This window comes from Theobroma umbraticum, unplaced genomic scaffold (assembly GCF_002168275.2).
Source record: "Theobroma umbraticum cultivar Fairchild unplaced genomic scaffold, ASM216827v3 scaffold_30.0, whole genome shotgun sequence".
NCBI lineage: Eukaryota > Viridiplantae > Streptophyta > Magnoliopsida > Malvales > Malvaceae > Theobroma > Theobroma umbraticum.
Genome location: NW_018397254.1, coordinates 10409446 through 10432013, shown reverse-complemented (window position 1 = coordinate 10432013; position 22568 = coordinate 10409446). Strand labels below are relative to the sequence as shown.

At 34.3% G+C, this 22568-nt stretch overlaps 4 protein-coding genes across 5 annotated transcripts; 1 reads left to right on the top strand and 3 right to left on the bottom strand.

The window, feature by feature from the left end:
• Positions 1-831: 831 nt before the first annotated feature.
• On the top strand, positions 832-5067 carry LOC110425539 (uncharacterized). Of its 2 annotated transcripts, XM_021440461.2 has the most exons (4): positions 832-1816; positions 2098-2228; positions 3968-4236; positions 4315-5067. In XM_021440461.2, the coding sequence occupies exons 1-4, from the start codon at positions 1598-1600 to the stop codon at positions 4776-4778; spliced, it is 1083 nt and encodes a 360-aa protein (XP_021296136.1). In that variant the 5' UTR covers positions 832-1597; the 3' UTR covers positions 4779-5067. The 2 variants fall into 2 exon arrangements, with proteins under 2 accessions (XP_021296136.1, XP_021296130.1); XM_021440455.2 differs by having other exon boundaries at positions 839-1816; positions 3968-5065.
• Positions 5068-6698: 1631 nt separating this feature from the next.
• Positions 6699-8138, bottom strand: NCLPP7 (nuclear-encoded CLP protease P7). Its single transcript, XM_021430545.2, has 2 exons — positions 7701-8138; positions 6699-7612 (listed from the first exon to the last, which is right to left on the bottom strand). Exons 1-2 carry the CDS (start codon positions 7996-7998, stop codon positions 7167-7169), a joined length of 744 nt encoding a protein of 247 aa, XP_021286220.1. The 5' UTR covers positions 7999-8138; the 3' UTR covers positions 6699-7166.
• Positions 8139-8728: 590 nt separating this feature from the next.
• On the bottom strand, positions 8729-10344 carry LOC110418794 (large ribosomal subunit protein eL42). Its single transcript, XM_021431624.2, has 4 exons — positions 10186-10344; positions 9327-9506; positions 9055-9129; positions 8729-8961 (listed from the first exon to the last, which is right to left on the bottom strand). The coding sequence occupies exons 1-4, from the start codon at positions 10186-10188 to the stop codon at positions 8902-8904; spliced, it is 318 nt and encodes a 105-aa protein (XP_021287299.1). The 5' UTR covers positions 10189-10344; the 3' UTR covers positions 8729-8901.
• Positions 10345-12089: 1745 nt separating this feature from the next.
• Positions 12090-13748, bottom strand: LOC110421067 (uncharacterized). Its single transcript, XM_021434531.2, has 2 exons — positions 13237-13748; positions 12090-13054 (listed from the first exon to the last, which is right to left on the bottom strand). The coding sequence occupies exons 1-2, from the start codon at positions 13621-13623 to the stop codon at positions 12572-12574; spliced, it is 870 nt and encodes a 289-aa protein (XP_021290206.1). The 5' UTR covers positions 13624-13748; the 3' UTR covers positions 12090-12571.
• Positions 13749-22568: the final 8820 nt, after the last annotated feature.

Here is a 22568-nt window from a genome sequence, read left to right as displayed (position 1 = left end):
TTACCTAATTTTTAGGGTTTTTTTTTTTTTTTTTGAATTCAAAGAAGGAGAGATTATGCATGAGTCAATAACTTAAGTGTTTATCTAACTTTTAAATATAAAGACATGATTGGTTGAAAAATAGAGTTGACATTATTATGTATATTATAAGGAGTAAATTTTCCATGACTAGAACTCTTTTAACAGTCCCTTGTATTCTTCCACAAATTACACATCACCGTCGGTGATTGGATTGACAGACTACTTAAAATTAAAAGCCAATTTCCTTCTGTAATGCATACGTTTAGCTTAGAAAATCATGTGTCTTACGCAGTTACGCCTTAACAAACCTTTTTGGCTTTTTGTCAGTTTATTTGTCGTTTTCTGAGTCTTAACATCCAAGAATAAAATTCAGTAGTTTTTTTCCATGGAAAAGACTGCTTCCCACTTGCTAAAATGCCCATGGGATTTGCCCCCTTTATGTATTCAACAATGCGACACTGATTTTTACCTTTAAATCGTTCAATTAATTGATTTGTCAAGGGAGGGGTTCTTCCATACACTCCTGCCCAAAAACAAAAAAAAAAAAATTAATAAAGCTAGGTAAGCAAGTCAACGTATTAATGAGAACACGGGCAAAGGAAACAACGAGGACTATCCTGTAGTCAAAAACATACTCTCTATAAAGTTAAAATAAATCTGAGACATTCACTTGTTTGTTATTGTTAAAATGTGACAAAGTATAAAACAAATACTACTTCGATTTCCAGTTTGTCTTGAACATAGCCCAAAAAAAACAAATAACAAGAGGAGGAGCAGCCCAATGATGGAACCAGACCCGAGCACCGACCGACAAAAGGGGGAAGGAGAAGGAGGGACTAGGTTTCGGTGGGAACATTCCTACAGTAACACGTATACCGCCAGTTGTTACTCAAATAACAAAATCATGGCAACGTACGGTACAACTTTCCCCTCTTTTTTTTTTTTTAATGGGTCAAAAGTCTCATCCCATAAAAGCTTTCCTTTTATTTTTATTTGCTCCCCCGCTTCATTTATTTATTATTTCAATTTTTTTTTCTTTTTTTGTTGAAATAATTTAGTTGGTAGTTGATAGTAAATATTCACTGCCCCTGCCGGTATCCTAAAATTGAAGGCTATCTATCTTTCTCTCTCTCTCTCTCTCTCTCGCTCTCCTGGAAACAGAGAAGAGGATCTTTCATCCATTGTCCCGGAAATACTGGAGGGAACGCCCGATCCGTTTAACTGCAAACTTATTTCCCTTTCACGATTTCCCCGCCACCTCCTTCCTCTTTAGATCTAGGTTTTTTTCTCCCTCTTTTTCTCTTTGTTTATTTTTAATAAAACCCATTCTTTTTACTTTTACCTGTAGTTTTTTATTCTATTCTTTTCGATTCGATTTGCATTCGTTTCGATCGGAGAAAGGTCGATTAGTTTCTCTATATTTAATGCTCCAGGTTCTTTAAATTTCGATCAACCACAAAAAAAAAAAAAAAGGAAGAAGAAGAAGAAGAAGAATTGAAGGTCAAGTAGAGGTGGGTGATGAAATTAGGGTAAAGAATTAGGGATTTCTTTTTCTTTTTTTAAGGAAGCGGGGGATATGCAGATGGAAAGGGAGAGGCGGAATAGCATTGCAAATGGTGACTGCAGTTATAACACGAATGGCAATTATAGTAATTTTTGCAATGATTATAGTGTTTTAGAGAAAGAAAAGAATCATAGTTTGCCGGCTTCGTCTTTACCCGGTGCCGGTTTCATTGAACATCCCGTTTCCCGGTTCGATACTCTAGCCGGCGTCGCCATCAAGTACGGGGTCGAGGTAACTATATTCATCCTTTTGTTTCTCTAATAATTTAGGATTCTCAATTATCTTCTCCTTCTGTGAATCAAACCATGAGTTTTATGTGTTTTTTTTTCATTTCCTTATAATGGGCATGTTTGTATATTTTGGGAAATTAGTTGGCGAAACTGGCCAATGCCAACCAAGAGTTAAATCTAATATCTATCGGAGGGTTTTTATTATTATTATTATTACTTTGTTCCTTTGTCATGGTGCGTGGAGTTATTGACAAACTGTCTTTATGGGTGTGAAATAATCAGGTAGCTGACATAAAAAAGATGAATGGTCTGGTTACAGATCTTCAAATGTTTGCTCTTAAGTCACTCCAGATCCCTCTACCGGGGCGGCATCCGCCATCGCCTTGTTTGTCAAATGGTTCTGAAACACCAGGGTATTATATCTTTTTTAATACTAGTGCGAATTGTTTTGTTTTTTTATTTCAAGTCGTGAACTTTACTTAAAACTCTGCTATCTTTTGCATTTAGATGGTTGCTAAAATAATGTATGTGCTTTCATATTTGCACCTGTGTATGTTAAGTTTCATAACTTAGAGTGAAATTTGGAAGGGTTTTGTCAAAAAAATCGAACCCCTGAGAAAAGATAGGTTTGTTGTCACACTCAGTAAGTTATGCTATATAATAATGTCTTCTTATGATTATGACTTGAATTTTTATTTTTGGGTTTGCCCTTTTCAAACCATTGATGAAGTTATATATATATATATATATATATATATAAATAAATAGAGTAAGAACCTTTAATTAAAACATCTTGATGCTAAAAATAATTTAGTGGATTTGCTTATCACATATTTTCTTCTTTTTTTCTTAGGGTCATTAAGAAATTCTCTTCCAGTGCCATATTCTTAATGCATTTATGAATGAACTTTTTTTCCTTGTTGTGTCAGAGAACTTCAATCAAACACATTATTGCTAAACTACTTGAATAAATAATATCTAAGGATTTATTAAATCCCCTCATTCCAACTAATATTGTTTTTTAATAGTTTTTCAGTATTTGAAGGTATTGACCTTCACATCAGGAATGATAACGAATGCTTACTTGTCCAACAAACATTCTTCTTGCTCCAACACTGATTTTCCTGTAAAAATTACTATCTTAATTGTTAATCACCCATCATAATAAGTGCTTTTCAGAATATTGGATGGTGGTGCTCAGTTAAATTTGAAATCTAGGAGTTCAGCGATGATTCTGTTTAGGCTGTGAATACTTTTTTGCTATGTTGTCTCCTTGCCTTAGCGTTATTTTTAATTTTCCCATATGATTTCTATCGTTTTAAGAGCTGAGATATTTAGAAGCCTAAAACTGGTTAATTTTTGCAATGAAACATTTACGTGACATGTTGAGAGTTGAGGCCAAATCAATTTTAAGTGATGACAGGTTGGATGTTGAGTGGTTCCATTTCTAGCATACCCTCCCGAATGAAAGGTTTCATTATTAGGAGTGGTAAGGCGGAAATAGCATTAAAAAGCATTGTATTTTTCCAGGAGTTTCAGCAGTAGTTTCAGAGCCTTTGCATGATGCTGTAATAATCACAGCCTAGGTAGTGATGAGTTGCAAAGTGGTTGGAGTTTGTGAAAGCAGTTAGCCTACGGTTAATTTCTGGCCTGTTATGGTAGTTTGCCCATGACTCTTAGTAGTGTCAAAGCTTCTGGGTGATGCTGTAATAATCACAATATAGTTACTGATGAGTTGCGAAGTGGTTGCAGATTTTGGCAGCATTTAAATTACAGTTGATTCTGGCCTGTAGTGGTAGCTGGTCTCCACGGTGTATAATTAATGTGTTTTGCTGTTTATTGTAGGAGAGTCTTTTCATGTATAGCCACCACTTCATTGAACTGCAGTTCAGCATTTCATCTGAAAATGCATGTTGATAGTAATGATCCTTTAGATTTGGCATTCTTGGGCATATTAAGAAATATTTTCTAAGAAGTCAGTTCTTAAGATATTGATAATCAATGTCTCAGTAAGTTGTGGAAGTATGCATGAAGTTCTTTCTAATTTCTGTCTCCTTCAAAATCCTGCAAGATGCACCTCTGATCTCTCTGGTTTTCTATTTTGATTGGTTGTCTCAATTGAGTCTCACTATCGTCTTACAACTCTTTGCAGACAATGCAGTGCCAACCAAACCCCAGCCCAACATTTTCCTCCTGATTTGCTTGACTCATTCCAGTCATTGAGACTGAAGACTCCTCCTCGAAGGGTCTCCCCAGCAATGAGCTCATTACAAGGTTACTATGGCCTTAAACCAGCAGAAAAAAAGATGAAGTATGAAGGTTTTGAGATGGCAGTATATAGGAAAGGAGAAGCTCATTATCTGGAGGATGGTCCATTCCTTAAACCCTCCCCTCCTTCCAACCCACCTTTGAATCATCATCGTAAGTGTAGAAGCTTAGCTAATGGATTTTTTGATGAGATTGGTGAAGTTGTAGCTGATATCATGTCTGCTGGAGAAGGTAAAGAAGGTGAAGCTGATAAATCGAATGAGAAATTGATCAGAAGACGGCAGAAATCTGAGGCTGACTTTACTGCCCGTACCCCAGAGAAGCTGTTGAAGGAGGATAACACCAGCAGCGGAGGATTTTCAACAATAACAGCAAAAGGCTTGGCACTGAGATCTAAAGCAGCAAGCCGCACTGTTTCTGGAGCTGATGCTGAGGTTGCTGGGATCAATCCGATGCCAGTAGGATTTGGAGATAGTTATGTGGTCGATGGATTTTCTGTCGTGAGGAAGTCGTCGAGCACATCGAGTTTGCAAGATCAGGACAGTAATAGTTTGTCATCCCTCTGGCCAGCAGCGTCCAAATGGGGTTTGAAGCCTGATTTACAAGCACTTTCAACTGTAGCCATTACAAGACCTATTTTTGATGGATTGCCAAAGCCAATGTCGGGTCGTAAAAACAAAACCGCGCTTGATTAACTCCCTTCGCCTGCATCACAGTCCCATTTACATTATCAATTTTTGACTACAATTTGTGAGGCCTGCAATTGCTAGCTCTTGAGAAGTATATATAGATAGAAAGAGAAAATAAGAAAAAAAGAGTTCAATAATACAATAGTTTCCCCTAGTTTATTTGAAATTGTCGATATATAATATATATATATATATGTATTATGTAAGTTGTGTAATTTATTGTTTGGCTTCACTTTTAACCAAATTTTAAATGCAAGGTATGGTGGGTGAGTGCCGATCCTGTTTCTTTGAATGTTTCAGGCAAAGGTGTGTTCCTACTGTCTAAATCATTTGCAAGAATCATTGACCAAATGCCTGAATATTAAATCTTGAAACTTCAATAATTCTGCATTGGATTCCACCACTCTAGACAAATCGTTTTACCTGTCATATTATTGGACCTTCTCCAACCACTTCCGGGAAATATAAATTAATCACGTGAAAATATTGAAATTCAAATCCACGCAATTAATGATTAGATTGTAAATTATGGAAACAATGCCTGCATTAAATTTAATCCATTCCTTTCGTGAAAGCCAACATTTAATTCTTTATATAACATATATTTGAACATTTGACTTGGATCTCTTATCCAAAAGGCAAAAATTCCATAACCTACCTACGGCTACGGGTGAATATGAAAAGTACTTTTTATTTTTTTATATATTTATTTATTTATTTTAAGAAAAAACAAAGGAAATATTTGAATTTTTGCGTTTAGAATAAAAGAACATTAGCAAGTCACTTAAACCAAAGGAAGAGGTTTCTTTCCTTTTAAGGACACTATTAAGATTAATCCTTTGTACAAATGCATTTGACTCAGTTAATGCATGCTTTGAAAAGGTTTGAATCCCCTTTCTCAAATCAAATTAAATAAATAATCATTCCTGCCAATTTTAAAGAATGTTACAACTATTTTCGGTTTCACTGGACAGAGTCAAACCATTAGCAACATCACAATTCATACTACCTTGGATAACCAGTAAGTACTTCACTCAACAGAAATCACCATCAATGTCACATATGCACCTGAATTCGGCAGATCTCTACTGTATTACCCAAAAACCTGCACCACCAATCCCACCATATTCTCCACAACCTGATGTCACCACTTCTCATTTCAACCACTAACTCAAATCTTTAGATTACTTTCACAAGAACACCAGCAATCACAATTCTCTCAGGGATTATTGAGAGCTTTGAAATTCAATGATGTCCAAAATTAGTGGGCAATTTCAAGATATCAGTCATAATCATGTAAAACTCGGGTCTGATGATTATTCAAGACAATGGTAGGAATTTTTCATGTTGATCTTTATCCACAGATAAAAGGATAGAAAAGGAAAACTAAACATCAGCAAGAAATGAGACGTTTTGGAGAAAATCAGTCATGTCTACCATCCTCCTTAAAGATATTGTAGCCCTAAAAAGGAAGAATTATATCATGTAGCAAGCATTCCCCGGTATGAGATTATGGCTTGGTTGAGTCTAATCTCAAAATAAAACCCTTAACTTAATGCCTAATACCCAAGAATCAAGATCTTTCACTTTGACATAAAAACATAAGAAGCTAAGACACTCATCGTATTCATGCTAATCTTAATCCTACTACATATTATGCCCAGAAGTCCTTAAAAAATCTTGCCCAAAGTAGCCAACATGTGAAAATTGAAACCCAAAGATCAAGAATCAGTAGGAAGTTTTATTACACATGGAAACAAAAATGCAGGTTAACAAGTCAAAGTCCTGGCTCATTCTTGGTTTAATGCATCTGTATGACCAAAGACCATCCTCCTCTACCTAAAACATACCAACAACATGGACAAGCAGAATCTTGTTCGTAATTTATGCTTCAATACCAAGAACCATTAAGTTGCTCATTTAGGGAATTTATTTTCAAAACCCAGAAGAGCAAGGGAGAAAATGGGAGGATGATGCTTCAATTAGTGGGGGGAGATAGAAACCAGAAACCAAATCTTCTAATTATATCAAAGTTATTTCTTATTCTTCACCAATTCAGATTAGTTATTATCTACATTATGAGGCATAAAAACCAAGATCAAAGATTTTCATAGCAAAAGCATTGAAGCCACCCATCTAAATATATAAACACTCATTCATGTATTATTTGTCTACTTAAGTGCACTTTCTCAAATAAAACTCTTTGCCAACAAAACTTTATGTGTGTGATCTCATACAAGTACTGATGGAAACATTAGCCAGCAAGCTCACTAAATTGCAGATATCAATTCCAGAAGCATAAGATCAACAGCCGAAAAACAGCTACAAAAATAGTTAATCATGAAATTGGAGAACGGAAACAATAAATCATCAAAGAGCTTACCACCTCCTATCCTAATTGGAACCTTTATCTTTGCCCTCTTTGCTTTCTTTGCTATCTTTGGTTTCATTTGCTACAGCATCAGTGACCAGAGCCATTGGTCTTTCATCGATAACTTCATCAATTATCCCAAATTCCTTGGCCTCTTCAGGGGCCATAAAATAATCCCTATCCATATTCTTCTGGATTACATCAACCGATTGTCCTGTATGCTTCGAATACAAAGCATTCAATGAATCCCAAACGCGAACAATCTGCTTAGTGTGAATGGTCATATCTTTAGCCTGGCCGCTGTATCCTCCAGAAGGCTGATGAATCATGATGGTGGCATTGGGGAGGGACCGCCTTTCGCCCTTGGCGCCTGCAGCTAAAAGGAGAGAAGCCATGGATGCAGCTTGGCCCAAACAGATTGTGTTAATTGGAGATTTAATGTACTGCATCGTATCATAAATTGCAAGGCCTGTACAAAAAAAAAATAATGATAAGATTATTGAAAATTATGATAGAATTAGGACTTTTTGAGATTGAAAAGGGAGAAAAGGAAGGACCTGCGGTGACTTGGCCGCCGGGGGAGTTGAGGTACATGTGGATGGGCTTGGAGGGGTTTTCGGATTCGAGGAAGAGGAGCTGGGCTACGACGACGTGGGCAGTGTCGTCGTTGATGGGTCCGTTTATGCAGACGATCCTTTCCTTGAGGAGACGAGAGAATATGTCGTAAGCTCTTTCGCCGCGGGACGAGTGCTCGATCACCATCGGTATAAGGCTGTAGCTTCGGTGGTTGGATCGTAACAGGGCGGTGGTAGTGGTGGAGATGAGCCTTTTGGTGCTGGAAATTAGGGCCCTCATGGTTACCTCTGCGACAATCCGGCTTAGCTTAGGGTTTTGGAGATATGGGGAGGTGGAAAACGGGGATAGGATGGGTTTTAGACTTCCAAGGAGTTATAAGCAAGTTCTGAGAGCTAGAATGAGAAAGCTCGCTTCTTTCCGGTGCTGGTAGTTTTATGCTTATAAACTTAAGCTCTGCCTTGTCATCCTATTCAATGGTTACTATTGGGTGTTTCTACAATTTAGCACAAATAATCAAATGAAGTATTCTATGGTCTTTACCATAACAATGAAGCACCAAATGTGCAGTTAATTGTTTCGCATTTTTGCTTTGATAAGATACTATCTTTCTTTCTTGCTGGAGACATATCCCAAGAATTGAATCAATAACTAGGATCCATGGTGACTAGAGAAGAGGCAAATAGTGCATCTCGCCATCATATGCTGCCTTGATATAATAAAAATTAATTGTAAGGTGTTAAGTTAGTGGCATCAATTATCAGCATTCTTAGGATTTATGCATGCCGGCCGATGTTATAACAGTTGAATCAATTTTCATTACCTATTCTTTGATCTCATCTCTCAACTTCCATTATCTTTAGGCCAAAATAGAGCAAGGGTTATGCTTGCCTTGTGCTTATTCCTTCTTTTCCAAATACAGCAAATTCAAAATAGACGTGCGTAACAATCAAATCGAAAAATTGTGGAAGAGTTAAATTCAAAAATAATGGTGAAACTTTGAAACAATTGCTAACAGTAAGAGCAACTGATGTCATTAAGTACTTAAAGAAGAACACAAAAATATCCTCCAAAAACAACATCACAAAACTAAAAGCAAACTCAACAAAATTCCATACTGCCTTTTATGTTTTTCAACTACTGCATTAGAGTAAAGCAACACAACAGATGGCATGAATAACACATTTAGAAAAGAGATGTTCCCTTCCCCTTCTTGTCTCCACCAATCTCAAAGTGCTTGCACCTCTGCAAAAGCCAAAACACACAACCAAACATTAGCTCATAAAACAAGGTTGAAGAAAAGCAAAATGAAACAGCAGGGGTTTTCAGTGCATTAACCTTGATTGGGTGCTGAGAGACATGCTTGCAACCCTGGCATTGCAGCCTTAGCACAATCTTCTTGGTGGTCTTTGCCTGTAGTGATTATACAAAGTCACATATTTATACATGTACAAGGCACAGAGTTACAAGAAATATCAATAATCAAAATGACAAGTGAATAACCAAACATCTCTTGGGACCTAGTACCAGAATGTGAGGCAAAAAATTCTTGATCTTTTCACTACCTAAATAATATCCAAGGGATAAAAGATTGGTAACATAAAATTTACCTTCTTGTGGAACACTGGTTTGGTCTGCCCACCATAACCCGATTGTTTGCGATCATAGCGGCGTTTCCCTTGGGCAGCCAAACTATCCTTACCCTTCTTATACTGTGTAACCTTGTGCAAAGTGTGCTTTCTGCAGTCCTTGCTCTTGCAGTAAGTCTTCTTGGTCTTGGGTACGTTCACCTGCAACAAGTCATAATTCGCCTCAAAACGATATCAAAAGTAAAAAATTTAGCAACCATTTCCTGATGAAGACCTAGGTTACACTTCATTGTCAACAAGAAACAAACAGTACTGCCAAGAACAACAATTTACCATTACTTTGCAAGCTCATCAACTTATTATATTAGAATTTTCAAGAGTCAAACCCAAGGCTAAAGTGATTAACTCATGGCCAATTTTCAGATTTAAAACAACTTCTTTTTAGCCAAAGGTTTCAAACATCCTATAGTCATCATTAATTCATCAAAACAGTATAAAATCTACATCTTTATTGGCGATTTCTTGAATACCAATCTCATAAAACATATAATAACTAAGCTTAAGTAACCAAACATTAAAAACTGCGAAATATTACACTAAAGGCAATTTGGAAGAAAATAATTACACAATAAATTTTCTGGGAGGGGAAGATAAAGAAATCCCCGACATCTACATGCCAGTTCTCTCTACCCAAATGGTTTCATACAATCATGATAACAATCTAAATTTATATCGTTTCGATCATTTCTCATTTTAATCATTATGCAAACATTTTCTAGGGGAAAAAGCAGCAAATCTAATCTAGATGCTAAACAAACAAACGAAACTAAACCAAGAAGAGGAACAGCAAGAGCGAGAGAGAGGGAGACGGAGAGCGTACCATGGCTGCAGATGAGATGAGGGAACCAGAGCTCTGTTTCGACCGGAAGGTTAACTTGGAGGCGTCCAATCTATAAATATATTCATTCTAACGTTTAGGGTTTGTGAGGGTTAGGGGTATTTTTGTCTTTGAAAGGGAAAATAACTGAGAAAGGAAATAAGAGAAAAAAATTAGTGAAACGGCAATATAAAAGAATTAAAAAGAAAAAGGAAATCGGTGAAACAAAATAAAATAAGGTTATGGTTTGGGGCCCTTACCTAATCTTTGCTTGGATATCTTGGCCCATTAAATATTTTTGGGCTGAAATGTTAAAAATGGCTAATGATAGTGGATATGCATAAGGATCTGACTACCCAGCCCAAACCCAAAGTCTTTTTAGTATATGGGGGCCCATTTAAATTCTGGTTGGGTCTACTACAAGAAATTTAAAGCCCAAGCCTGGCCCGATTATAAAATATAATTTGTATAAGTATTTATCTTGCAAATAGGGAGTGACAAAGGTTAAAGGCGGTGAAACTTGGGTGGGCCCAATATGAAAATAAGAAATTGACAAGCTCTCAAATCACATCACTCTTCACGTGATTGCTTTTGGCTTTTAACTATATAAGTATTTATATTTTCTGATTTGGCTTTCCTTTCATATTTATTTACTATCTAAACCAGCCGCTCCTCCTGATCGATGAAGCCATTGTGGCATTCTCCTTGTTGTGGTCTTGTCCCTTTCTCCGTTTCTTTATCAGATCCCGTTTTTGTTTCTTCCTCCAAGGTTGTTAGTGATAAACCATGGTTTGGTATTGGTTAAATCTTCCATTCACCTTGAAATCTTGTATTTATGTGTATTGTTCTAAGATGAATGGTAATAAAGTTAATCTTACTCCTAATCTATCTAATTAACAGTATTATAATATAATTTTAACTATAATCTAACTGATTGATAATATGATATTATAATTCTAATTAAATAATTTGTACGATTATTTTGATAATGTAAAAGAATTTTGACACGGCTTGCCTAAAATCAAATTGGACGAATTGGGATGTAACCAGATATAATTACTACCTCTGGTGACAAGCTATCCATAATAATGAGTTCGTTTATAAGAATTAAATTAAAAACTATATTTAAGTGGTTTAAACCATAGGCTTTGTACTTCCCTAGTGTTACCATTAATTAACAGTAGGACCGAATCTAGATTCTTACTTAAATCTGACTCAATTTCTCATAATTTGTTTTTACCAAAAGTTTGTGTTGCTTTTATCGCATAACAAATTCACTCAAATTTTGAGAAAGAAAAAAAAGTCGAAAATATAATACTAAAAACATGTGGGAGAGAACTAACTCCCTTTAAGCGACAGATATTTTGAGGAGTGTAAAGTTTTTGCTTTATGGTAGCTTTTAGATGCTAGTGAGAAGTAAGGCTAGACTGATTGAGACGTGGCCACGATGGATAATTAAGGAGTAATAAAATAGGTTAGGTACTAGCCTGTTGTGACTCTGATCATCTGTTGGATATGATGTTTCGGACCATAGGAATGATTATCCAATAATTAGTGACAAAGGGAAACGTTTTCTTTTCCTTTCTACAAGCCAATGTGGCACAGAAAGAGAGGTAGGAAAACCCAGCAATAACACACTGACGTTAGTAGCCAGCTTGGTCAAGGAGAAATTAACCACCAAACCAACCATTATGACAACCATTGTTCGAGGTTTTAGAAGGCGGAAGTCTCCTCAGTCTTCTCAACTGCTGTATTGCCAGGTAAAGGAGGTGAATAAAAAAAAAGAGAAACAGGAAAACAATGAAGTTGGTGAAATTACCGAATCCATTGCTTTGCATCAAAAGAAAATTAATTCATACAATAATAGGAAAAGGAGATAAATGAAAAGAATAATCAACTGAGGATAAGTCATGAGAAAAATAAATAAATAAAAAAGCAAAGTCAAATTGATTAAACGGGATCAAAAAAATTATTTGAAAAATAAATAACATCTTTGAATATGGATTTCGTGGTTTTTCTCTTTAAAGTCTCTCGGTTATGTTAGGTGATGCAGAAGCCGACAACTGAAGCTGACCGCTATTTTCCAGCCACAAAAGCCAAACAGTCCCCAACATCACTCATTGACGGAGTCCTGGCACGTGCTCCACATCGAAAATCACGTGACATCCCCTAACTGCCAATTAAACAAGAGCACCACCACAATGGATAGAGAAAAAAAGGGGCTCAACTTTGATTCTAGAAGACACTGACCCACGGCGAATTTTCACAAAGTTTACTGGTAATTTACACAAAATGCCCATTGGGCTCACTTTAGCAAAACATGTATAGTTAAATCTAACGTGCGCAATGAACAGCAAACAAAAAGTATTTTGTACAAAAAGTTTCATAATTACGTGAGCCGGTGGTTCCTCTGGAGGAAGCCCTCCAACACCACCTTCTTCTTGTACTCCTCCGAATCCAAATCTAAATCACTGGAATTGGCGGTACCTCTAGCAGCAGTGTCATTATTGTTAATTGTGGATCGGAAACGAGGGCAAAAATAGAACCATGCCGATGTACAAAGAATGGCACATAATCGACCCCAAAGTAACATTATTACCAGGGTCACCATAATAATAGACATGCCCAGTAAGGGGTCGATTTTTTCAACCACCTCATTATTTTTCCGTTGGACCTCCTTCAAGTTCATCCGGGGATTCCCCACCCGTTTGTTCCCTTCTAGGACCGGCAACGAAACCGTGTGGGACAACTTGGTCTGCGTTTTGGATTTGGGCTTCACCTTCGGCGAACCCGGTAGGCTCGACCCTGTTCTGGTTGGCTGCGAAAGTTTCCTATTCCCGAGGATTATATTCGGTTCAGGTCCCTGCCTTGTCTGAAAATAGTGAATTCCAAAAGTAGAATGAAAAAGACAAAACAAGTTCAAAGTGACGACATATATTACCTTTTTAGATACATAATGGTAATAAAGCTAGATTTAGCTAAAATAATATAAGGGTTTTGCTTTAACACTGCTTTTTGCGCAAGAAATTTTGAGGCCTATAGTTTTTTACTAACCTCTTTAGGTTTCTCTCGTGCAGCTTGATTGCAGGACGTCACTTGCTCAGTTTCGGAATTTTGAGGTGAAGGTGTATAATTGGTAACCGGGTTCTGAGGTTTAGAGGAGAGTTTGGTATCAGATTTCCTCTTGATCAGCTTTGATGTATGGCTTTTATTGCCATCTGCACCCTCTGCCTTCTCGGTGTTATCAACAGGCACCGTTTTGGTACGGGACTTTCTCAAGCTTGAACGAAACATTGGCCAAGAAAGCAAACGGGTCTCTTTTTTGCTACTGGCATGGATGGCTTTCTTCAGGGGTTTTTTCTTCCCGGAAAACCCAAAACAGCCTATGAAACAACTGCTTCTGTGGTTGGTTTGACGGGTTTTCTTCTGGGGTTCGGCCATGGAAGAGAGAGAAGGGAGTTGGCATGGAGGACTTTGAATACCCGAATGGATGGCCCTCTTCGTGGGTCGCTATGACTAAATAATGACTACATTATTCTATTCATAAAAAATTCTACAGTATTAAATTAAAGCTTATTTATTATCTCTTTTTTTTTTCTTTTCTCTTGGGTAATTTACGTTTGATTAGGGAGAGCAGACTTGGACTTCGTGGCTGGGTCGTTTTTCTAACAGGTTCTCACCTTGTCCACGCTTTCACAACTTCTACTGTTGGCTTCCTTAATGCACAATACAATACAAACAACATGCCATGCATGTTGATTTTAGTAGACACTGACGCATATCTTCCTTTTATAAAATTTTTCTTACTTCCCTCGTTTAATTACTTAATGTCTAATTGTCTATGACGTAGGATAATTAGCCCCATGCAATTGCGATCAAGCTGTGTTGGCAAAACTAAACCTTTGCTAATTTTCTGGTGGCAAAGGCGCCAGATTGACTGCAAGGATTAATCTTTTCCATTTTTATTTTTTTGATATTTATCCATTCCAACTAATGGCCCTTGAATTAATACATTTAAAAGTCAGCCTTGTAAACACGTCACGTACTTGGTGTGACCACCCTAATGTATTTATAGTTACTTAATTGTATAATTAATTTAATAGTCAAACAAGTTACTAAATAAGTTCAGTCCAAACAAGTTCCGATAAATAGAATAAGAAGGCTTTTATTATTGGGAATTTTGAGGAAGCTAAATTTAGTATAAGAATTTAAAAATTTTTAAAAAAATTGGAAAAATGAAAAAAAAAACATTTATACAAGTTATATGAAATATGGTGTATTTTACTAGTTTAAGTACCATCTAGGAATATGCTTGAAATACGAAAATATTCCTTAGATGAGTTACATGGGATATATATGGCAAATATCTCTCATGACCAGTGTAGATATATATATACTCACACAAGTTACATGAGATATGGGGTGTTCCATAGATTCAAAAAGAGCGTATGCAATTTCACTTAAAATCCCAAAGGAGACAAGGAGAGTTGATGATTAAGATCCATGCACGCGTAAGGTAAATTAATTAAAGTGATTCAAAACCTAACTTATTCCATTACTACAACTACTCTATAACAGATTAAGAACATGTCGTGATGGCAGCTAAGTTATCATATGGATGCGACGTGTTCCCCTATTTATTGACGTTGGGACTTCGCTTGGCGCCACGCCCTTGCCCTAGGAAGAATATATTTATATATATATAAACGTGATTTATGTATTCATTTTAAAATTAATAATGGTATTTTTCTACAATTTTATTTTTGACTATTTGTTCATTCAAATAAATATAAATTAAAAAGGAAAATAAAAGAGTCCGTATGGTTCCGGTAAAGATGAATATGTAGTGATGGAAGTCTGTATATAAGAGCAAATGAACCGAACACGTACATTTGAGGGAAGACTAGCTGTGGGATTTCTAACCTTCACGTTAATCATGAAACAACAATTAATGAACTTATAAAACTAACACAAAAGCCAATAGTATTTGGACATAAATTCAACTGGCCTACCTAGCTAGCTGGCAATATATATATATATATATATATCTTTTTTAAATGTAGACTTTTCTAAAGTATAAGAAATTCTTGAGAAATTTCTCACAAGGTTTGAATGTGCATTAGAAAATTTTAAAGTTTGTAAAAGTAAAATGGAGATATGTAGCTTTGCGGCGTTATGCCAATAATCGTGATGGCTGCAATAAATAGAAGGTTTATATGTGCATGAGTCCCAGGCTAAATAAAGTTGTTTCTTTGTTCCACTCTGCTTTTGTTTTAAGCTAGCTACTAGCGGATACCCTTCTCACTTCCCTTAAAAAAACCCAACATAGAGCTTTAGGGACTGAAATTTGACACCAAAACCTTTATTGACTTTATAATATTAAAGGTTAAGTATATTCTCCCTATATATTATATATTTTACATGAAATTTAAAAAATTTACAAGTAGATTCACATTTGTTGTATATAAATTTAAATATGCAATGAAATCAACATTAGTTTATGTAGTAAACATATATTTAGTGTTTGTTTGGTATAACTTGTTTTGAGTTTATTTATTTTTTAAAAGTAGAAGCTGGATCAAATACTATTTTGTGGGTAGCTTTAAAAAAAAAAACTTTTTTCTTAAAGAACAAAATTTAAAAAAACTCTAAATAAGAGTTTTCTTGTCTCTTTTTTTTTTTTAAAAAAAAAAACACACTAGGTTCTTAGAAGAGTTATTTTTTTTCCAAAACAATCCTCTCTCAAAAAATACCCTTTTCTTCTCTCCCTAGCGATCTCCCTCTCCTCTCCTCCTTTCTACAAATCATTCTTTTAGGTTTTTTTGTTGTTATTAATATTAAGGAAAAAGATTTAAAATTCAAAATTACATTCATATATTATTTTTTCATTTTCTTTCCATTTTGTTTTTCATTTTATTTTCTATTTTTTAGGTTTTGAAAACTCTTTTTATTGTTTGATATCTCTCAATTTATTATTTGATATAACAATTATATGATGTTTGTTTGTTCTTAACTTCTTTTTTGTGTATATAATATTTGTTGATTATAATTGAAATAATTAGTCACATAAGTCAATGAGTGTTAAGATACATTAGATGAAAATTGATAAGTTAATATTTGTACTCGTTTGTGCTAACTCAGTTTTGAAGAATATTTTTTTTTATGTATAACAATAGGCGGCACTACAAGAAATTGAAATAGATTTTAATTCCTTTGGGAACATGAATTGCAGAATTTTTGAACTTTTTAGCAGTAAATTTTACATTAGAGCTATCAGTATGATGATGTGATACTTGTCGACAAAATAAATAACCCATCAAGAAAATCAACAAAATTTGCCTAACATAATGAGAAAAAATATAAAAATCAAAACTTTTTTGTTCATGGTGGTGAACTTTGTTGGTGAGGAACTTATGATTTCAATAAGAAAATGGTTTGCCAAATCAATAGTTAAAGTGATTTTCCTGTCTTAGTTGGACCAATTATTAATACCACCTTAGGCTTCCCTTCTTCCTTTTTCTTCTTTTTGAGTTCTGTTTAACATCAGTTTTATTTAGTTCCAAAAGTTATAAATTCCAAGCCAATTTTTTAAAAAAAACAACAAATATTTTTTTATACTCTTCTTTTATCCTTTAGCAATTCATAATATTATAGGAAAAATTATATTTTTTCACACTCATCTTTTTTTTATTTGATTTTTTTCTTCTGATTTATTAAATACCCTTTATAGTAATTTTAATTAAAATTAAAATTTATATAAATTGTTTTCCTAAATAATTTATCAATAAAAAAGAGCTTATAAAAAGTAAATTTATCAAACAACTTTAACTTAAATTTAAAAATTATGATTTTTCATAAAAGCTTTATAATAGTTTTTAAACTAAAAAAAATCAGGCCAAACATGTCCTTAGTATGAACAAGTGAGAGTATTAAGATTGGAATGTTTAGGATATCATTATCCAAACCTCATCCCGTCCTTCATTAATTTTCTCTTGAGCCAAATGCAATAGTTAAGATATATTTTTGTTAAGTAAACACTTTGTTAAATTATAAATATGCTCCTAAGCTTTGAGAATTGAGCATAAGGCTATTCATATTGTCAAGCCATGTTATTCCGCACAGCTTTGAGTAAACATGTCTAGCTAGCTTGATTCAATTTAAAAGTTTTACTCAATTTTTATTTATAGACAAAGAGCACTTAGTTAAAAATTATTTCACCACTTTGTTCCACGAATTTAGCTAGCTTGATTCAATTTAAAAGTAATTATTTGATGTTTGTAAAAAAAAAAAAACAATCACATTGGTTAGTCAAGTCAAAAGCGTGGATTCATGAATATTATAGTTTATACCCAATAGACAGATATCCATGTGAGGGTTAGCAATTGATTAGTCGAAGTCCTTAAAATGTCTAATCAAGATTAGTAAGTATCGTCATTAGCTATGTCAGTATGCCATCGTTGACAATCAGAGACAGCTGCTTGAAGTTTAATGAAGTATGATTCACCATCAACTAAAATCGCATTCCATTACATCCTGCCGGTTTTCTTGTTAGCTGTTGGGGCGGCTGCTTAGAGGCATTTAATCAAATTTATAGCTACTTAGCTTTTAATGACGTAACACACTTTTGGCTCCACACCTCGCTGTCCTGTTCCTCTTCTTGCAGTCTTTGTGGTCACTCCCAAATGTTTGTAAACCTTCCAAAATCCCCCATTCCTCCATCACCGGAAGCACTTGCAATTCGAGGATTTTTATATTCGAAATTCAGTTTTAACTGCTTCCATGAGGAGGAAACACAGAAATATGTATATAAAGAGAAAAGGGAAATCCTCATTTGTCTTTATTCATTCAAATTTCTGGGTTTTGGTTCACAATTTTCCAACACCTAATTGCATTGGTATTGGGCAAACGAATTCGTTACTTTTATTTATTGCAATGATTGTTAATTAGTATAATTTGATTTTAGTGACGTATGTTGACTCAAATCATGTGTTATTTCCATTGGATTGTTTCATCTATATAATTTTGTTTTTAATGAGTATTACATCAGGCATGACAGAAAAAGAAGATTTTGGTGCTATTAAATTTGGACAGTTTCCCAAAGGACCAAATGAAGCCGCCAAGCAGAAGCGGTCGCAACAGCAACCATTTGGATTAGCGTTGTGATTCAACAGTGAATCATTCACTCTTTTAATATTCTTCTTTTTTAAATGTTTATAAATTGAAAATCGACTAATTATGATATTAATTAAGCAGTCGCTCATAGTTTTTCTTTCTTGAAATGAAAACCATTGACTAAAATCTTGGGTTGGTTCATTTAACTCAGGACTGAGTTTGGGTTGAGGGGATTTGGTCGCAATCAAGCCCACCTCAATCGAGTAGAGTCTGGGCAGAATTATTTGGCCTTTTCGACAGCAGTGAAAGATATTCCAATAGGGGAGGGAGGTCCGAATTTCAAATTTGTCCCAGTAGTCAACGAGTTTGAAGATGTACTTCTAGATGAATTATCAGGGTTACCTTTCAAAAGGAAAAACATGCAGAGGGAGAAGAAGAGGAGACCAGGTGAGAGAAAAATAAATTTGATTTTATTTCTTATGTAATTAAATTTTTTTAAAAAAAACTTATCAATATTTTTTTTGTAAGTTTCTAAAAAAATTTAATTTTGTTTTTTATAATGAAGTAACATTTTACGATAACCATTATATTAGATTAAAGTTAAAAAAATTAAGTATAGGTTAAGAAAATGATTTCTTTATGAAACAATTTTCGAGTGTATTTAATAAATTATGAATTTATATTTGATGCACTAATAATATATATTTTCTATACACTATCAACTCACTAAATGCTGTTGCTTCATTAATGAGGTAATATTAAAAATCTTTAAGAACTTAAAATTAAATATTAATAATTTTTGTCATAAAATATATAAAAAATAATAATATTTTTTTCTCTCTCCAATTTCCTCACAACCATTTTATTATTGTCCTCTTTGTATCTCTTGCCAACTCCATCATCTTGCTCTCTTCATCTTCTTCTTTCATTAAAAATAAATATTAAAACTTTTTAATAATTAATCAAATAAAAAAATAAAATATTGAATGGAACAGACATTACAAGGAGATATTGAGTGGCCATGGCTATAGCACAAGTGAGAATCAAAACAAACTATGCCTTAGGAGGTACCCTTCCAAGGCCTAAGTGGGGGAGTTAGGGAATAACAGATTTAGAATTATCAATCTATGCTAGATGTCATGGTCCGAGAACTGTGACACACACTATAGCATCCAGTACCTTAGTAAGCTACTTAATAGAAACCTCAAGTGTGATGTAAAGATCAATTGATATACTTTAGAGCATTGGAAGGTGAAATGAATATTGTGAAATAAAATAATAGTAAAGTAATAGAGATGCTAAATTGATTATGTCATATGAAGAATGTGTGAATTGTACATTAAACTTAAGTGAGAGAGGAGATTGAATTATTCATCATAACGATTAAAATAATATTTTTATACAAATGTAATATTATATATACACAAATTTGAAATATACGTAATTTGATTTATTTGAGTATACAAAAGTGAGATTGAATAGCATAATGAAAAATTGGCATGCATGAAATATAATTGGTACATGGGGGAGGCCAATAAGTGAAGAACTTAATTATTGGATCGTTTTTGATTGGAAAGAAAAGGTAGTCAAATGGAATAAAAGAAAAAAGAATGCATGCAATAGTATCGGGGAATAAGGATGGCTAAATAAACTAAAAGAAAATCTAGAAAGGGCTAATGAAATTACTATGTTCAACCTCTTGGTAATCACCAAAGGCATATCATGAGATGAGGATCAGGTGAGAAAGGGAGAATAGTAAATAAAAAGGGGCTTGGGAACTTAGGAAGTTTTGTCCACTCTTGGCAAATTGAATGCATTTGGCTACCACTTTTCAAGTTACCCGAGAGCCTTAGCAAAGCCCTCCCTAATTTTTCCATTTTCCTTCATCATCTAAGTAGAGTCCAAAAGCCCTCTTGACACCTCAAGGAAACTCATTATTCTCTTTAATACCTAAGCTACCAAAAGCCTTAAAAGTCCACCTCAAAGATTATTCCAAAGGTGGTTCATGGAAGAGGAGGAAGATGACTAAAAGTGTTGTGATTTCCTTCGCATCCGAGGGTTGTAATTATTCTTGAGAGGATTTGAGATGTTCATAACAAAAGCTTGGTAGTGGAAATCAAAGTTAAGGTGAGGAATTTCTTATTTTTAACTTTGAAACTTTTAGTGCAAAGGATTGATGATATTTGAATTCTTGGTAGTAGATTGGAATTTGTGGATTTTAACAATATTGAAAGCTAAGTGTTTGGTGGTCAGTCATTAACAAGGTAAAGGTTTATTGAGGTTTTCATGTTGATCGATTGTTTTACTAAACCTTGGGTTGATTGTGAAAGCTTATTATGTGACGTTTACAATGTTAATACTATATGCGTGTGTGTGTAAGTTTACATGGAATTGAGAAGTAAAAGAGAGTAATATTGAGGACTTTAACAACTCGAGGCTTGAGGATTAGTGGAGGTAGGAAACTAAGGTCAATAAGGTAAAATCTATGATTAAAAATTTAGGCTAAATTGTGAATCATGTGCTGGCCGAATGCATCAAGCAAATGACATTGAAATTTTGTTAAATGATCGTAATGTGTAGATCACTAAGAAGCTGCCAACTCGAGACAGCCCAAATACTAAGTAAGTTGACAAAGTGATTCTAATAAAGGTGAGCAAGGTTGATTTCAATTGAGTCTTGAGCGCTAATATCTCGTTGCCTATGTACTTAAATGTTTAGTTTTAGAGATGTATTAATATGTGAATAATATGGATTGTAAGGAGTTATTGAACGAAGAATTTTGGTACCAAAAGAAAGCTATATGGAAATTTCACCAATTAAGGTGAGTGGTGCATATCTATTTTAAAAAGCTATATTCTTGTATATTAATATCTATATATATATATATATATATGTATGTATGTTTGTCTTGATTGATTGCATTGTGGAGATTGGTTGGAATGATATGATGAAACCTTTGTGGTTGTGATAAAGGTTTTAAAATTGTTTTCTATACCACACACTCACACACATAAGTAAAGGGTTTTCAAACTTGGGAAACAACCTTCCAAGGATTTTGCTTCAAAGTATGCCTTGCAAGTGACTTGTGATTGTGGTATTGAGATTATGAAAATGTGTTGTTCCAATTATGAATTCTTTTCTCAAGCATGTTGTTTTAAACACTTTTACCATGCCTTAAAGGTGATTTTATGTACAATTACTTGATTTTGAAATTGGTATTGCATACTAGTTTATTGAGTTTGCCTATGCATTGTGATTTTGAATGATTTGATTAAAAGATATATTCAAAAGTAGGCTTGCTATCACACCAGGCTATGTGACTTTTGTGCACAAAGTGGCTCTAGTTAGAGATATATTTATGGATCCCTTTGGGCTTATTTCATATGTGGCAAAGACCACGGGACTATGCACATGACGAGCACTACTTATTACTATCACTCTTAATCATGATCATTGTTACATTTGATTCATAGCAATACCATGAGTTTTATGACATGGCTGAGACTATAGGTTAGTGTAATTATGCATACTTATTATGTGGGAAAGGGCCCTTGGGTATAGAGTCCTGCCCAAGATTTGTTTCTTTTACCTATTTTAATATTGACTATAGCATGGTATTGATTTCTATAAATTTGTTTATTTCATAGCAAAAGCTTATTGTATTTGATTTGATTAAAGTCTAAGCCTGTGTTTGATTACACATCAAAATTGTTTTATACTTACCATGAGAAAGGAATGAAATTGTCATTGTTAGCATGCTTTCACCTGATTTTGCATATTAATATACTTTTACTATTTCCAAGTAATTAATTCTTTCCACGTGATTTTAATCACTTATGATTTGAATATATTATTACATACCATGTAATGATTTAACACTTACAAGGTTGTCCATTTTGAGATTATGAAAATTGTAGCTAATAAATGGTTAAATCATGGTTGTTGAATTATGGCACTAAGTGGAAGGTTCAATTTGAAGGGACTTATTAGAGGTTATGAGAATGGTGACATTGAGCTATTAAGGTAACAAATTTGGGTTTAAATTTTAGACTTTAATTGTGGATTGTAATGTAGGTAGAGAGAAAAATAATTATACTTTGTTATCGTGAAACATATCCGTTTAAGAAAACATGTTTAAAATTGTCAATATATTGACTGGATACTTGGGAATTGGTAAGAAAAGTTTAAACTCAAGCTAACTTGGGACTTGGCATAGTATCGATCACGAGCATTGGTCATTACAATGTTGGCAAATAATTGCAATTCTCTTTGGT

Excerpts from the sequence above, each read along its gene's own strand:
- LOC110425539 (XM_021440455.2), top strand. The coding sequence starts at position 1,598 with ATGCAGATGGAAAGGGAGAGGCGGAATAGCATTGCAAATGGTGACTGC. Across the intron at positions 1,817-2,097 it reads CCATCAAGTACGGGGTCGAG|GTAGCTGACATAAAAAAGAT; the intron begins GTAACTATATTC and ends TGAAATAATCAG. Across the intron at positions 2,229-3,967 it reads AATGGTTCTGAAACACCAGG|ACAATGCAGTGCCAACCAAA; the intron begins GTATTATATCTT and ends AACTCTTTGCAG.
- LOC110418794 (XM_021431624.2), bottom strand. Across the intron at positions 9,130-9,326 it reads AACCAGTGTTCCACAAGAAG|GCAAAGACCACCAAGAAGAT; the intron begins GTAAATTTTATG and ends TAATCACTACAG. Across the intron at positions 8,962-9,054 it reads TCTCTCAGCACCCAATCAAG|AGGTGCAAGCACTTTGAGAT; the intron begins GTTAATGCACTG and ends TGGCTTTTGCAG.
- NCLPP7 (XM_021430545.2), bottom strand. The coding sequence starts at position 7,998 with ATGAGGGCCCTAATTTCCAGCACCAAAAGGCTCATCTCCACCACTACC. Across the intron at positions 7,613-7,700 it reads CGGCGGCCAAGTCACCGCAG|GCCTTGCAATTTATGATACG; the intron begins GTCCTTCCTTTT and ends TTTTTTGTACAG.
- LOC110421067 (XM_021434531.2), bottom strand. The coding sequence starts at position 13,623 with ATGGCCGAACCCCAGAAGAAAACCCGTCAAACCAACCACAGAAGCAGT. Across the intron at positions 13,055-13,236 it reads CACGAGAGAAACCTAAAGAG|ACAAGGCAGGGACCTGAACC; the intron begins GTTAGTAAAAAA and ends CACTATTTTCAG.